Source organism: Jatropha curcas, chromosome 5 (genome assembly GCF_041381405.1).
Source record: "Jatropha curcas cultivar XTBG-Jc1 chromosome 5, XTBG_Jcur_1.0, whole genome shotgun sequence".
Taxonomy (NCBI): domain Eukaryota; kingdom Viridiplantae; phylum Streptophyta; class Magnoliopsida; order Malpighiales; family Euphorbiaceae; genus Jatropha; species Jatropha curcas.
The window spans coordinates 21,428,135-21,445,152 of record NC_143155.1 but is presented as its reverse complement, the minus strand read 5'-3'; the positions used below and the strand labels follow the sequence as shown (position 1 = coordinate 21,445,152).

Sequence of the window (17,018 nt, the reverse complement as noted above, 5' to 3'; positions counted from 1 at the left end):
ACCAAATTATTAAGAAATATGAAATTCTTGCATATTTCGCTCGTCACCCTGCGACGGATAATAGGCCTATTACAATGATTTGTAGTTGTTTAGGGAAAACTCCAGTTTATGAGGAAGCCTTAGAAGCTGGTCTAAGTTTTTTTTAGATGTATATATCCTTTGCTGCTATACTGAAAGGGTCTAGAATTAGTATCGCTGAACTCCATCTTAACGCCAGGAGGATGCTCATAGCCTTCAGGGCCTTATGTAGATTGCTGGATTGAGAACCCATGATTAAGGCTTTTCTGCAATTGTTCCATTCTCATAATAAGGCTAATGACTTTTTCCTCTCATTCTTTGCTAAGGCTAATAAAATTTTTTGAAGAAAATCCCGACTAATATAAGACATGGTTGGAGATCATTATTCTTCTTTGTTCATTGTAATGGTGAGAATGAGTGGCACAAAATCTGTATGTCTTTGTCTGCAGAGTAATTTATGCTAACTTTTGCTTGCTAATTTTGTGTCTTTGTCTTTGTATTGAGCTAACTGTTACTTATGTATATTTTTGTAGGAAGAGAACTGGCTAGTTCTATCCGGACAGGGATACTTGCTATCTCTATGATGGGGCAAGAATTCTAGAGACTGGCTTGAGCAAAGAGATAGGGGAAGAGAAAGGTTCATGAAGCCCAATTAAGAGGAGACTTAGGTTAATGCTGAGCCTCTTAGAAAAGGAAATCGCGATGAATGAGCTCGCAGTGCTGGACTCATCCCTTGTGGTGCTGGTGTTGCTTCAACCGTTGTTATTCCTGTTGTTATTGGTTCTAGTGCTACTGCTAAGGCGATAGGATTTATTCCCTACATCACTTGATAATTATGTTGGTGCTAATATTAAAGCTTTAGCTACTGATGCTGTTGTGGTACATATGGCTGCTTCACTTCAAGACCTTCCTTCTCCTTCTGTTGTTACTTGTAGTTCTTCTCGTCCTGAAATTCTTGATGCTATTATCTACCCCTTCATGCTTCAAAGCCGATGCTGAAATTTGTGACTGGAATATTAAACTGGAGGAATCCCAATCCTGATTTAGGGAAACTAAATAAATAAAAAATGGTTTGTGGGGTTGGAGTTTGAACATTTGGATGTTCGAAATTTTGATGATCATCTTGTTCAAGGTGATTTAGAAAAGCTCAAAAAGGGTAAATATATGAGGCATTTCAACTTGAGGAACAAAATAATGATCATCTACACTTACTTACGCCTAATGTCGATGTCCAGCCATAACCTAACAAGACTATCCAATACAAATAATGATATTGATGTCTTTTTATTTCGAAATGATGAACAAAATAATATTAAAATGTAATTAAAAAAAAAAGGCAATTAGTTACTGCTTTGATGTATAGATGAGCTGATATTCTAGAGGATGAGAAACATAATTTTATTCTACTTATTAATTAAAACTATACAAATTAGCAGAATATAAATTATTAAAATCAATTAGATAGTTATAAAAAATGCTTATCCCGAAATAATGCTGCTGTCTTGTGACCTTGGATTCAGGAGGATTCTCTTTTTTTTATTAATTTAGCAATTCTCAGTTTCTCACCGCACAAGGATGAGACAATCATATCTCTTCCAAGCTCTCAAAAACCAGTTGCTTTGTCTTTTATAGTTTGCTAGTTGCTACTGTAAGTTAGGAAATGGATCTGATATAACCTTAGCCAATTCAATTGTACATGACCATAATAGCATAAAAATGTAATATTATGCTGTTGATGAGGTAAAAGAACAGAATGGAGGAGAATTTGGAGGAGAAGATAGGATAGGCATTGGTGGGATTTTTAGGTTTTCTATGTTTCCCTGTAACATTTCTATAACCTTACTCATTGATGGTCTATCAGATGGATTTGTCTGTATGCACCATAACCCAACCAATGTCATTTTCCTCACAATTTCAGTCTCTTCCATAGAAATCCCTCCGTAAAATTCACTTTCATTTCCTACCTCAAGTCGCTTATAGATCCAATATGGAAAGTATCTCTCACTACTAGTATCATTTGTCTGAACCTCACCTTTCTCTCTTCCTCCAACTATTTCTAAAACCATCATCCCATAACTATAAACATCGGACATATGTGAAGCTTTGCCGAAATTTTTGTTGAAAACCTCCGGTGCTATGTACCCAATAGTCCCTCTAATCTCTAACATTCTTAGGATGCTCTCTTTTTTATTATATAGTTTTGCAAGCCCAAAATCTGAAATTCTTGGACAAAAATTTTCATCGAGGAGTATATTGGAAGGCTTAATATCGAAATGCACAATCCTTGTATTACACCCGTGATGTAAATATTCTAGTCCACGAGCTATTCCAATTGCTATTTTGTGCATAATTTTCCATCCTAAATAACTATTTGTCTTCAAAATATTTCGCCAGCTTATGAACTTTTCGAGAGATCCATTAGGCATGAAGTTGTAAACTAATGCTCGATTTTGCCCCTCAAGGCAAAACCCTAAAAGAGTGACAATATTAACATGAGAAGTTCTACTAATACTTGCAACTTCATTGATGAACTCCTCTACTCCTTTGGAAGCATTCAAGACCTTTACCGCTACAAAACGACCGTCGTGTAGCTTGCCCTTGTACACACTTCCATAGCCTCCTTTGCCAAGTTTATCGTTGAAAAAATTGGTCATTTTCTTTACTTCTGAGAAGCTGTATCTTTTCACAGCTAGAGGTCCATGATTTTTAAGAAATGCCTCAAAATCTTGATTTTTCTCCTTCAAGGAAACTATTAATGTAACTAATGGAATTTTCTTGAAACAATAAATGAGGCAACAAGTGATCAATATCCCAATTTCTCCAATGGCTAAGCCTGTTCACAACAAATGAATAGGGATTACAGAAATCTGATCATAATATAAAATTTTAATTTCTATAAAAATTGAAATAATCGCCTTCTAAATTGGATTAAACTTTCTTGGTACCAATTTGATTTTTGGATTGTAAATTTATATTTAATTGATAATTGATTATCTTTTATTTTGTGATATTTCATCAGCAAAAAGAAAAACAAACAATTGAAATGCTACCACTAGAATCCTTAAAAAATCCAAGAGATTAATTTATGAGTGCATTTGGTTTTATGATTGTTAGACATAAAAAATTTATCTTATATCATAGGTTTGGTGAACCAACTTGATCTTGTCTTTTAGTGTTGAATGTTAAGATGTTCCCATAAAATATTTCTTGTATATCAATAAGGAAATTAAAAATGAAACAGATAGTTTTTTTAAGTTGGCACACTACTAATTTAAGTATTGAGACAATTTTAAGTACATAAAATATAATATCTTTGAGCATTTGAACAAAAAGTTAATAATTAAAAGTGGACCTTATGATCTAACTTAAAGTGCAGTAAATCTTCATTTTAAAGGCACTTCAGCAATATGTAATAAAAGTTAACACATTTAATAGTGTCACTTTATCTAATTTTTTAATATTCCTTTCAAAGAAAAAAAATCTAATTTTTTAATATTTTGTTTTAAAAATTAACAAAACTTGAAGAAAAAGCAATTTGTATGGTTGGATGATATTGAATTGATCTATAATTTAGGGTTAATTTTGAATGTTGAGATATAGGCTCAGTTGTTTTTTAATTTTTAATTTTTGTTTTTTGTTTTTTTTTTAATTTATTTTTTATTTTTTAAAGGAAGGAGAACTATTGGAGCACCTTACCTATACCAACTTTCATAGGCACATTCAGATCGGGGCCATTGGCTGCGACAAATGAACGAATATACAGCCATTAGAACCTTAATTAGATCAAAAATATTAATTCTTTAGCTGTTTAAGGTGAAGAAAAATTTATGTAGAAAAATTGAATTTGTTCAATGCTGCTCTTAATTATAATACCTATGTAATAGTAATTTTTTTTTTCATATTTTTCGGAAATCAAATTTGTATTGTAAAATATATCAAGAGTGAATTAGCTCATTGCTCCCGACCAACACGTTGTTGATTAACACTAGCTATTATTATCATGGAATATTTCCTTTGAGATAGAAAATTTTTCTTGCATTCAAACAACAAGAATCTTTTTTAGCAGCGAGAAATAATTTTTTTCCTATCGTTTATAAATAAAATAATTATTTGAGATAAAAATCAATTACATTATATGTTTCTGCTCTACAATTTCATAGGCATAAACTGAGAGAAGAAAAGATCAAAGGGATTTGAGAGAAGTAGGATGCAGGTGAAAGGAACAAGAAAGAATGCATAGGCAAGGTAATTTCCCATTTCAATTCCGAGAAAAAGGAAGAGGGGGTCATCGAATAAAATTATACAGAAAAAGATAATAAGTAGTGTTTGTTTTACTGTTGAAAAACAAATGTGCATATGTTTTTGTTTTTCGAAACAAAACAAAAATAATGAAATAAATTCGTAGATAGAGCAAAAAAGAAAAGAAAGGATTCATTTATCTTATTATTTAAAAATTTATAATCCAAGAAATCATCATATATAGTTTCATGGTATTTAAGCAATGTTTATTTTTGAAGTTAAAATATTTTTTTTTGAAGTAAAGTTTTTGTTATTTTAAATATTTTTTAAAATCATTGATAAAATTAATAATGTCATTAATATTTTCAAAAGGTTTCAATTTTTTTTCGTTAATAAGTAATGTTAAATGTTTCATTTTATTTTTTTAATAATTAATAAAATTAAAGATATCATTAATATGCTTTTTAAGTTAATAAACATTTCAATATCAATTTATTATTCTTATAATTAATTAAATTAATAATGTTAATTATAGTATTTCTTAAACTAATAATATAAAGTAGTAATGATGTTTTTAATATTTTCAATTTCCTTTTTTCTAATAAATATTATCATCAATATGTTTAAATTAATAAAAAAAATTATATATTCACACAATGTGTAGATCCATATAGAACTGATTGCCCCGATCATAGGAAAAGTTAAATATATTAATTAAGTTTGAATTAGTAATGTTAAAGGCATGCTAAAAATGATGCGTTTGAATAATATAAAATAGTTTGCATGAATAGTATTATTTTCCCACTTGGTGTAATTTGGTTGGCCAATGTATATCCACACAGCCGTTTTTAGTGACTTGTAGACTACATTTTGTCTGTTGTTAAACCCAATAATAGGTCACTGTGAACTACCAAACAATAGGCCTAAGCCTAAGTGATAGGGTCAATGCCATTATATTATATATTAATATTAATTATATATTATATGAAACTATTGCATTCTCGTCCTAAAATTTATTTTAAATCTAACTCGGCTGCTTTTAAAAGTGTGATGAAAGATTAGGCATCAAGCGAATCGAAAACTCATTTACCTCTATTCATTTTGACCGTTTTGATATTTGCGATTCGATCCTTAAATCTTTGTTCCAGTATTATGTTTTAAGGTAATACAATGAAAATTTTCCTTTTCCGAAAAAAAGTATGATGAAATAATTTAATTTTTTTAGATTTTAACGAGTGAGTCAATTTAAGTTCAAAAATTTTAAAATATGATGTAGAAGGAGTTCAAAAACTTTAAAAATATCATGTAGAAGGTAAAAAATGAAAACATATAAATGAAAAATTTTTTATCGAAAATATATATAAAAAAAATGAAAGAAAAAGAAATAAGCAACCATACCTTTGTACCGGTTATTTTGTGCATCGCTACAAAAGCACAAAGGCTTTCCAATGGCATAACTATACCCACAAAATTCACGAGAAGCTTCACATGTAGCACATTCTTTGACTGTCTTCCAATTAAGTATGAACCCTTGGTTCATAACCCTACCAAATCCACTGATCATACCACGACCTATAATCTCCGTCCTCATCACCGTCACCACCACTTTCTCCTCACAATTTTTACTCCAATCAACATCATCTATCCCACCTTCTATCATAACAATATAGGACTGTAACGTACAGAATCTCAAGCACTCTATATCATTAATAGAATAAGAAAAGGAGTTGGAAGTGCAACTGAAATAAAAAGCAAAGTTTGAATCTAAATTTGAGTAATTTAGTGGTAGATCTCCAAAAGAAACATTGTGAAGTGCCTTCGGACATATTTGACCTGTTGCATCAATATCAACAATGGTTATGATATTACTTGTGTAATTTATGTTTCTAACATAATAATTACCATTCGATATTCTAAGTATAGGTTTATTCTTAGAACATGAAATACCAAAATCTCGATAACCAGAAAAATATTAATAATTATAAATCGTGGCATCCATAAGCAAAAAATGATATGATATCTTACAATCATTACCGCAATGATGAGTAGAGCAGTTCACAGAAGGGCTAAATACAAAGTCTTCGCCATAACAGTTCATAAAAAGGAAGGAAGAATAGAAGAAGAAAGTAAGGAAGAAGTAGTTGAGAGGTTTTAACATAGTGGTGATATATCTAAAATTGAATTGAATGAAATGAGTTGTGTGTGGATCATTAATATAGAGATAAAAATTGAGCAACAATCACGACAACTACAAATTATAAATATAGAGATCCTTAAACCTTATACATCACTAAAATTACAATAAAGATTCTTGCACTTCAATCAAAATGACCTATAAAAAATCCGTCACAATCATAAATAAATAAAAAAGGAAAAGAAATAAAATAAGTCTCTCATTCAAACACGTGCTAACTAAATCATACACACAATGAATTCTATAGTATATTTATTTACCTCAGGGCATAGGATATGGAACCCTAATCTGGGACCGCAGTCATAGGTTACCTATATATCTCTCTCTTTAACAACTACTATGTTTCCTAATAAATAAAGAATTAGGTCCATGTAGCTTATAAAGAAAAACTAGAATATTGATTAACTAATACAGATAACTTAAACTAACAAAATCAAACTTAAAATAATATGAAAAACTTGAATTGATCGCATAACTTAAAATGAAAAACGAATGCAATAATCATGAAGCTTATATGATCAAAGTGTGATGCATTGCCTAGTGAAGCATTCCTATGTGCTATCAATGCTCGTACATAGAACATCTTAATAAGATAATCACACAATCAAACAATAGGATGATAACTAGAAGGTAGAAACCATGGTAAATTTCAATTTGCAAAGTTGAGCCCTATCTTTAACTCTCATAACTCTAAATATTGTCCTTAATCTAAATAGTGATCCAGCTTCCATGTTCAATAGTAAGTAGCTGGGAAATGATCAACCCCTACTATCATACAGAGTTCGCACTTAGATGGTTCTACGTCATCCTAGCCCAATTCTTACAATCACTAGGAGTATGCAACATAACAATATATTCGACGATCAAATGCATAAATGCATTTTCAATGAATGCTTATTGAATGTGCCAAGGAAGTACATCTAACCTTTAACTTCAACCTCGGACTTAACGTAATTACAATTAAGATCGTGATAAAAATTTAACAGCATCCCCTAAAAAATCATACTTTTACTACCTACTAAAAACAAATATTATATCTTGTTATAGTTCTCAATTTGTGCAGTCAATCTCAACAATTACACACATAATATATCCCTGATCAAGCCTCTAAGTCTACATCATGTCCTCTACTACTCAAGTCTATTATTAGATCTCAACATAATTCCTTTACAGGTAGAATCAAAATTTCATATCCCAATCATTTATTAGATAATAAAATAAAAAACTATATAACTATCGTTATCATACATTAAATAACCCATGCGCAATATTCATAATTTTATTTATATCATCCATAAATTTTCAAATATACAAGTAAAACTATAGCATATCCTTACTTGTGAACCTTTTAATAAATATATTTATTTATTTAAAGTACCTAATTAAGATATCTATACTTCACCTATAAATCTTAATATTTAATTTTTAATTCTAAAGCAATAATTTATTTAAAGATCAATTTACTTGTGAATCTAACATTAAATAAAAGATAATTAGATTAAGACCAATCAATCATTATTTGATATTGAAATAAAGGAATCTTTGAGATACAATCTTAGCTTATCATAATAAATTCAAAAACTTGGAAAACTTCAACTATATTCCAATAAGCATTCTTGAATTTTGATATATATACCAACTCTTACTTACCAATCTAGAGCTTAAAACTTTATTAATTTATCTCATTAACTAATAAATTATAACCATATCAAAAACATGTTTATGTAGAAATATGAATCTTAGAAATTAGTATATCAGTCTGCATTTTATGTATGAGTCATAATAACTCAATGACAATTCATCTTTAATACTTGTAAAATAAATATACCCCCAATTCATATAAAATCAACTTAATTAATTAAAAATATTTGAATTCAATTTTTATATCAACTTAAATAACTAATTAAATTTATAATGTTAATAATTGTAAATTTTTTCAAAAATTCATAATAATTAATATACAATCCAAAATTTTAACAAGCAATAATAACTTTTCATGTAAAATGCATTTAAATTTAGTATGCCCATATTTTGAGAATGATTATTTTGTAATTTAAAATAATAATATAATCATTTTGTAGTTTAAAACAATTCTTTACTCATTTAACAAATTAAATTAATTACTACATAAACAATTCAAAATTGTAATTTAGTTCTAAAAACACTAAAATAACAATTATGATACTCAAATACTAATATTTTCAGTCAAATTAAGTCCAAAAGTTTGAACTTAAAAATTAAGGTATTACAATGGGTATATTTATGTTTAAAATCCATTCTTAATCAAAATTATATGGATTAAATATTACTGATAGGATATGTTAGTGTCACGTCCGACTCCAACCACCAGAAGAATTGTTCGCTTTGGATCAAACCGAATCCATCCCATACTGGATTGGTAGGATCCGCACGGTTTTGTCCCTTAGGTAAAATGAGAAACTTTCCAGGTGGTCACCCATTTTAGGATTTCCGTTAAGCAAACACGCTTAACCTTGGAGTTCTTCCAACTCTCCAAGCCATTTCAAGAAAAAATGCCTCTATTGATTAGTTTCCTCCTTTTCGATATATGAATCGATTCATTCTTGTGTCCCGCAGTCTGGGATATCACAGTTAGAGAAAACATTCTCTACATCAAATGCACTCTCGCATCACTAATACTATGAAAAGGGTATTAAAAAATATTTGAAATTAAATTTCATATCTCTTTATGGATGAGAAAAATGATGAGCTATTAATGAAAAATTATGAAGCTTGAATAAATCTCGTGGATGTGACCATGAGTCAAAATTGACATACTTTCTACAATCGCGATGACTATGATAATTGTTATTCTAATCATAAGGTTACATTTCAACCCAATAAGTAGGAAAATAGTAATAAAGATAAAGTGGACAAAATAAAAAGAACATGAAGAACAAATGTTACATTATGGCATAAAAGGTCATTGATTATGTACTTGTCATATACTAAAGCATGAGTCTTATCAAGCATCGTATTGAAAAAAAAAAAAAAAAAAAAAAAAGAGGACAAATCATTTATAAGAATAGTCTCTATAATGATTTTGACCATGGGCAGATTATTAAACACATTTAGATGTTATCGATTTTCTATCTAGAAGAAGTAATTGAATGGTTACTGATGAAATATCTAAGTATAATTAATTTACTATTTATTGTAAATATCTAAAAATAAATAACTCAACTATTAATTGTTTTATTTCACATACCTTTGTTATGGTTTTACTAGTACCTATACAATGTTTTCTTACAGTTATTTGTCCCCTCTATATTATTTGGGATTTCTTATTACATTTATTTTGTTTAATAAAGAAATTAGAGTTTCTTATTATATCTATCTTATCGAATGATTAAATTATAGATATTCACGTAGATAAGAAAATGAGGATATATATCTTGCAGATAGTGTAACCACAATATCATATTTAAAGATAAAAAAAAATATACTTATATTTTGTATGCTAATACCATATTTAGAGCAAAGTTGATTGAATGCATGGACTAGATAATATATTACTACCTAGAAAAACAACACTTATAATGAATGATGCATTACCTTAAGAAATTTATTAAGCTTTAACGATATTTGACGTGATAAAATCATCTAGACAGAATATTTAATGAGAGATATGTAGAGTATATTTGTATTGTTGCTATTGTTTCAAGTAGCTAGGAAATATATGTTAAAACTTGTTCTCCTAAATTGTTCTACATGAAAGATAACGTGATTGAAACACACGCTATACTAAACTTGAAGTTTACTAATCAACATAGTTTTATTATTTGACACGAGCAGTTGGGTCGTCTTGGATCAATAATGGTAGTAGAACTTAATAAAAATTCATATATGGTCATTCATCACAAACCTATAAGGTTCTTAAATTCAATGAGTTCTAATGAATTGTTGTTGTCAAAGTAAATTAATTGTTAGGTCATCACAAACTAAAGTGGGATTTCAATTTCATGCATTTTTTTTAAATGTAGTATATAGTCCATGCTCCCACTATATGACCACTTAGTTATTTATGATTTTAACCAATGCGTCAATTAGGTGGTCATATGTGTGCTTATTATCATCTCATAGTTTGGGATTTGCTAGATTACTTGCATAAATAATATGCTTGTGAGCATATTTCTAAAATTAAGATAATCTATATTGATAATTTTAGTGAATTTACGTCTCTTCACTAATTATTATATGTCAATTGTAAAAATTCTTGAATATCCTATTGCCTATCCTCACACATCCGCAGTAATAATAGAAAAACTTATTATACGACTGAAATTAATTACAACACTATTGCTTATGAGAACAAAACTTTCTATTTATGTCTAGAAACATGTTATTTGCATCTAATGGCACTCATATTATATACATTATAGAAACGCGTGACAATAAGTACTTTTTTACAATTAATTTTGGGTTAGGTAAATACTTTTTGTATAAATTTTTTTGATATGTAATATAATATTCTAGCTGCTGCCCCATAATGATAAAAAAGATCGAATACGAAAATGATTAAATATTCTATTTGATCAAACTTTAGAAGAGAAAACTCTAGAAGAGTAAACTTCAAAATTTAGGTATTGGAAATCAATGAAATGAAGAAATCTCAATAAATTATACTATACAAAGACAAAGATGGAATAGATTTAAAACAAACATTTACGATATTTTTTCATATAATATAGTTTTTAATATGAAAGATGATAATGATTATGAACCTAAGTCTATTGGCAAAATGTGTGCGAAAATTGATTGGCCAAAATGAAATGAGGCAATTAAGAAAGGATTAAATTCACTTGTTGTAATCCGAACAAAAGAAGATGTAAATTAATGGTATATAAATGGGTATTGTGCAATTGTACTATGATATTGGATTAGTTTGACAATTCATTAAAAAAAAAACTTTAAAAAAAATGGGTCTAGTGGATGTGGTTACTACTTATTATATAAGTTATTTGATAAAGGTATGTATGATAATATATGAAGGATTCAAACAGTTTAAATTACTCTCTCATTCTTATTTTATTTGCATGTTTTTACAAAACACGCATATTAAGAATTTAATCAATAAAAATTATTTTATCATTTTTTACTTTTAACTCATTAAGACATTAATAAAAGTCATTAATTTAATGAACAATTATAAAAGTTATTATAAGAAAAATAATTGTTTAAATATACAAATTTAGAAACCTTGCAAACGTCTCGGAATATCAAAAAAAGAATAACAAACAAACAAAATGGGATGCATAGAGTATAAAACTTACACTACAAAAAAAACTTCAAATTGCGACCGATTTTTGCGACCGACAAAAGTCGGTCGCAATATGGATACCAATTTGCGACTGATTGGTAAACAGTCGCAGATTTTAGCGCGGAAAACTCGCGCGGGATTGCCTTTCAGTTTGTGACTGAATTACTGCGCATTTGCGACCGATTTTGAGACCGCTTTGCGACCAACTTTGTTTCTGTCGCAAAAATGGGCGCCTAAAAAAAAAAGACACGATCTGAGACCGAAATGAGATAAAATTGCGACCGATTTTTTGCGACCGCATATTTCAGTCTCAGATCGGTCGCAATTTTGGCGCATATTAAAACGACGTCGGACAATTAAAATTTGCGACCGATTTAAATGACATTTGCGACCGATTAGTCGGTCGCAAATATTAGGGCTTTAAACGCGCCCTCTTCTTTTCCTTTTTTCTTCTTTCTCTCTTCTCCTTCTCCTCTCCTCTCTTCTCCTCCGTCCGCAGCGCGCCTCCAGCCCTCCTGAGAACGCTCCAGCCACTGTGACGCCGCCACCGACGCTCCAGTCACTCCTCTACGGCGTTCGCCACCGTTTGGACAGCATTTGAGGTAAGCCGGTGACCATTTTATTTTTTTCCAATTTTTTTTTTTTTTTTTGCGATTTTTGTGTTTTTTTCAATTTATTATTATTGTTACTGTTATTACTGTTAATATTATTAATATTGTTAATATTGTTAATGTTGTTACTGTTATTATTTTTTCGAAATTTTTTTTTTGCGATTTTTGTGTTTTTTTTCAATTTATTATTATTGTTACTGTTATTATTGTTAATATTATTAATATTGTTAATATTGTTAATGTTGTTACTGTTATTATTTTTCAATTTATTATTATTGTTAATATTATTATTTCGATTTATTATTATTGTTACTGTGACTGTTTATTATAATTAATAACATTAATCAAATAATGGATTTATAATAATAAGATTAACTAATAAAATAAAATATAATTTCATTTCATTAAGATTAATTGCATTATCATTAAATCTTTATATATGTCCTGTAATTATAAAAAAAATTAATAAGGATTTGAATTGAATATATGAGAATTTCAAAATGAAAAAAAATAAATAATTATGTCAGTTGAATTAAAATAATTTAATTACAATAATAAATATTTCAATTTATTTGGCAGAAAAATGATCATATTTAAGTATTGATCATATAATATCATCTTTTGTTATTTAATGAAAACATATAAGTAAATTATTTAAATTAAAAAATACAAATTTAAATCGGCATTCATTTAAATTTATTAAAAATATATATATAATTATATCAATAATTATACATGAATAATTTATCTATGAAATTAGAATAAACCATCAATAATAGAGGGATGGAGTTGGTAAAAAATCATACGTACAAAGATTCCAAATAACATTAAAAAAGAATTCTTTAAAATATTTAAATAAAATTAATTAATTATAGAAATATAAAATTATAGTAATAAACAAACAACAAAAGATTCCCAAACGTAATTGGTTACCTGGATGAGGAAAGTATTGATTTTTGGGGGATTCTATTAGCATATTTACATCAATATGATAAATATTTTTTATTATTAATTTTTAATAATTGTTAAATTATGAAATAATGTGGCACCAACTCTTATTTAATAATTATGTCACTTTCAGAAATTATTTCGCAAGTCTAACCATCTTACGTCAAATATAAGATAAAAATACGTTGAACACAACAAATATATATATAATTTATTTGTCATTCTCAATAATAAACTTACTTGTCATTGTTGTTACAGTTGCATTGACAAAAGTGGTGTTTTGTTAATTTATTTTTTAATAATTTCCACCGTTTCTAATGGATAACGACAACTTGTTTGAAAATGCTTTCATTATATTTCAATTAAAATATTTTATAAAATAATTTTAACATTATAAGTTAAATAAAAAAAGAAAAAGTTAAACGGCTAGTTAACAAGAAAAGATAGAGGTGGGCTCATTGGGGCCCAATTTAATAAGGCGATGGTTTAAAGGGCCCAAAGAATTATGGGCTTTTATAAATACGCATTGTTTAGTTATAGTAATTATCAACATGTACTTGCTCCACTACTGCCTAAGTTAAAATTAAAAAGAAACCCTCACTAGAATTGAATTTTGCGTTTTAGGTTAATTGAAATTGAATTTGAATCAGGGTTGTGATAATTGTAATGAGTGCTGCAGTTTTTTATCCTAACGTGCAACTTTGTTGTGATAATTGTTGTTTGAGCAAGTCCTGTTAATGATGAGTTTGGATTGGAGGCCTAGTAGTGGCCATTTTGCCTTTGGAGAATGTTGATATGTTATAGAAGTGTCTTTCTATTTGAGATTTGATAGTGTTGTGCCGAAATGCTGCCGAATTTTTTTCAATAAATTCAATATGTAGAATAGTACACTTACCTTTTTATATATATATATATATATATATATAACCTTTGTATTGAATAAATGAACTTAGTTATTTTACATTTATCTATAGTTCCCCCTTATTATAGAAATAACCTTAGTTAGTTATAAGTGTAACTTGAACATTACATTAGTGGCATGTTTTAAGGCTAGATCAGACTAATGCAATTACATATAATTTACCCTTGATAAACACATTGTTAATTAGGTAACAAAAATGCAAAATAATCGAGATTGGATGTACTGGAGGTTCGAGGTCAATGGGATATTAAGACAAGAGTTCCTGCACGGATTGGAGGCGTTTATACAGTTTGCAGTTGGTAATCCCAGTTTTATGGATGGGAATAAGTTGAGGTGTCCATGTAATCACAAGAAGTGTCGAAATCGAGCCTTCTTAGACATCGATACAGTGAAACTTCATTTGTGCAAAAATGGGTTCGTGGAAAATTATTACGAATGGATACATCATGGTGAAGCTCGAGTTGCCAGTGGGTCAGGCCACTCCATTCCGGTAAGTTTAGAAGTTCAGCCTTATCAATTTCTGTATGGTAATCAATGCAATGATATGGTAATCGATGCGAGTAGAGTACAATTTGATTGGGATAATATGGAGGAATCGCCAAATGTCGCAGCACAACAATTGTTTGACATGCTAAGTGCAGCTAACATTGAACTGTGGCCTGGATGCAAGAATCATTCAGTTCTGTCTGTTGTTGCACGATTACTACACATGAAAGCAGAGCACCATTTTTCAGAAAGGTGTTACGATGATTTTGTTCAGTTAGCAAAAGAAATGTTGCCTGAAGGCCATTCAATGGTTGATAATTTTTATCAGACAAAAAAATTAGTTCGGGGATTGGGACTACCGGTAGAAAAGATTGATTGCTGCCGTAATAATTGTATGATATTCTGGGGTGTTGACTCGGAATTCAGAGAATGCAAGTTTTGTAATCTTCCAAGATATCAACGGCGCGGTCAAGGGACTGGTAAAGTACAAAGGGAGAAGGCTTTCAAGAAGATGTATTATTTCCCTCTTGTTCCTCGCCTTCAAAGGTTATATGCATCAAAGGCGACAGCTGAACACATGACATGGCATGCTTTGCATGAATATGAGGATGGTATAATGACTCATCCGTCAGACTCTGAAGCGTGGAAACATTTTGATAACATTCATCCTCTGTTTGCTGCTGAAATAAGAAACGTGAGATTGGGGCTTTGTACTGATGGGTTTCAGCCGTTTGGCCAATCAGGACAACAATATTCATCATGGCCTATCATTGTCACACCATATAATCTACCACCGACAATGTGTATGAAAGATGAATATATCATCATTCAATGTTTACAATTCAAGATAAATCCTTAGTGTTTAAACGCTATATTTCATTTTTTTGCAGAAACATTTCATATGGGACGAGGCCATTACAGCTATGTTGAAAGTAGCCTGAGAGAAGATATGCGCCGATCGATACGCTGACTTCACGTATAGGATGAGAAAAAGCGGTAAGAAGCAGCAGTGCGTGTCTCAGGAGATATGGGAGAGTTGGCAAAAGGCTTGGGAGGATCCTGCATTCAAGAGAAAGCGGGAGATATTTGCACAAAACAGGCGCAGTGAGACTGGCGGTGATGGAGCAGGACCTTCGCGACACACAGGCGGATCTATATCTGCTATAGAGACAGCTCGATTATTAGTAAGTGACCTAGTCCATTTACAATACACTGATGTTTAATGAAAGTACATTATATATATTAATATATCATGAATAAAAATTTATTACAGGCTAAAGAATTAGGTCGTGAGCCCACACCGATGGAGGTGTTTACATACACTCACACGAAGGACCACGATCGTAATACCTTTGTCGACAGACGTGCGCTGAGCGTCAATGTAAGTAACAATGAATAATATTTACATTTACCCTCTAATCATTGCGAAGATGTACAAAGTTCAATATAATAAAGCTTGCAATTGCATTGATTAATTAATTTTTTATTTTCAGGAGAACTATACTACAGCTCGGGAGCGTATTGTTACTTCTCAGACCGATGAATCCGAAGCTGAGTCAAGAATTGACGAGGTAGCGCTTTATCTCGAGGCTGTAGGGGGCGAGAAGAAGAGGAAGGTATACGGCATCGGGTCTCAGGCATCACAGTTTTACACTGGCTCAGCAGCTCACGCTTCTACAGCCAGCGCAGCACCGCAGCCGGAGCACACTGGCTCGCACTATGATGATGATATACGGGCTCAGCTTGCTGATCAGCAGAGACAGATTGCAGAGCTTAGAGCGCATGTGCTGCGGCTGTCCGGTGAGGACCGTGCTGGTACTTCTTCCTCTGATCCTGCGCCTGCTACAGACCGACATGTTTCGACGTCTCAGCAGCAGCCACTATTGGCTCCTGATCCCGATGCTGCAGGCGATACCTTGCTCACCCCTCCTGGCGCTACATCACATCCAGCAGGTACTCCTCCCGGCGGTCTGACATCGGATCCTGCAGATGAGCAGCAGCATATATAGATTTGATTTCCGACCTTTTATTTTTTCATTTGTATTTTCATTTTTTAATTTGTTCAGAACAATAAAAATTACATTTTTATACTGTTCTTGAATTGCGTGTGTGTATATATGCATTTATGTCAACTTTCACAGGTGTAGAAAAATTTTGGTTTCAAAATAATATTTAATTTTTTTTATTCCCTTTTTCATTTTTGCGACCGATTTGCGACCGATTTGATACCAAAAAAAATTTTTTTGAATTTATAAATTGAGACCGATTTGCGACCGATTTTAAAAAATTGCGACCGATATTCTGCGACCAAAGTTGCGACTG

General features: G+C 30.4%; 1 protein-coding gene across 1 annotated transcript; it reads right to left on the bottom strand.

Moving 5' to 3' along the window:
- Positions 1-1,742: 1,742 nt before the first annotated feature.
- On the bottom strand, positions 1,743-2,707 carry LOC149496389 (LEAF RUST 10 DISEASE-RESISTANCE LOCUS RECEPTOR-LIKE PROTEIN KINASE-like 2.5). The gene has a single exon (XM_089721709.1). It carries the CDS (start codon positions 2,670-2,672, stop codon positions 1,743-1,745), a length of 930 nt encoding a protein of 309 aa, XP_089577835.1. The 5' UTR covers positions 2,673-2,707.
- Positions 2,708-17,018: the final 14,311 nt, after the last annotated feature.

Coding starts and splice junctions, on each gene's coding strand:
- LOC149496389 (XM_089721709.1), bottom strand. CDS start 2,672: ATGACCAATTTTTTCAACGATAAACTTGGCAAAGGAGGCTATGGAAGT.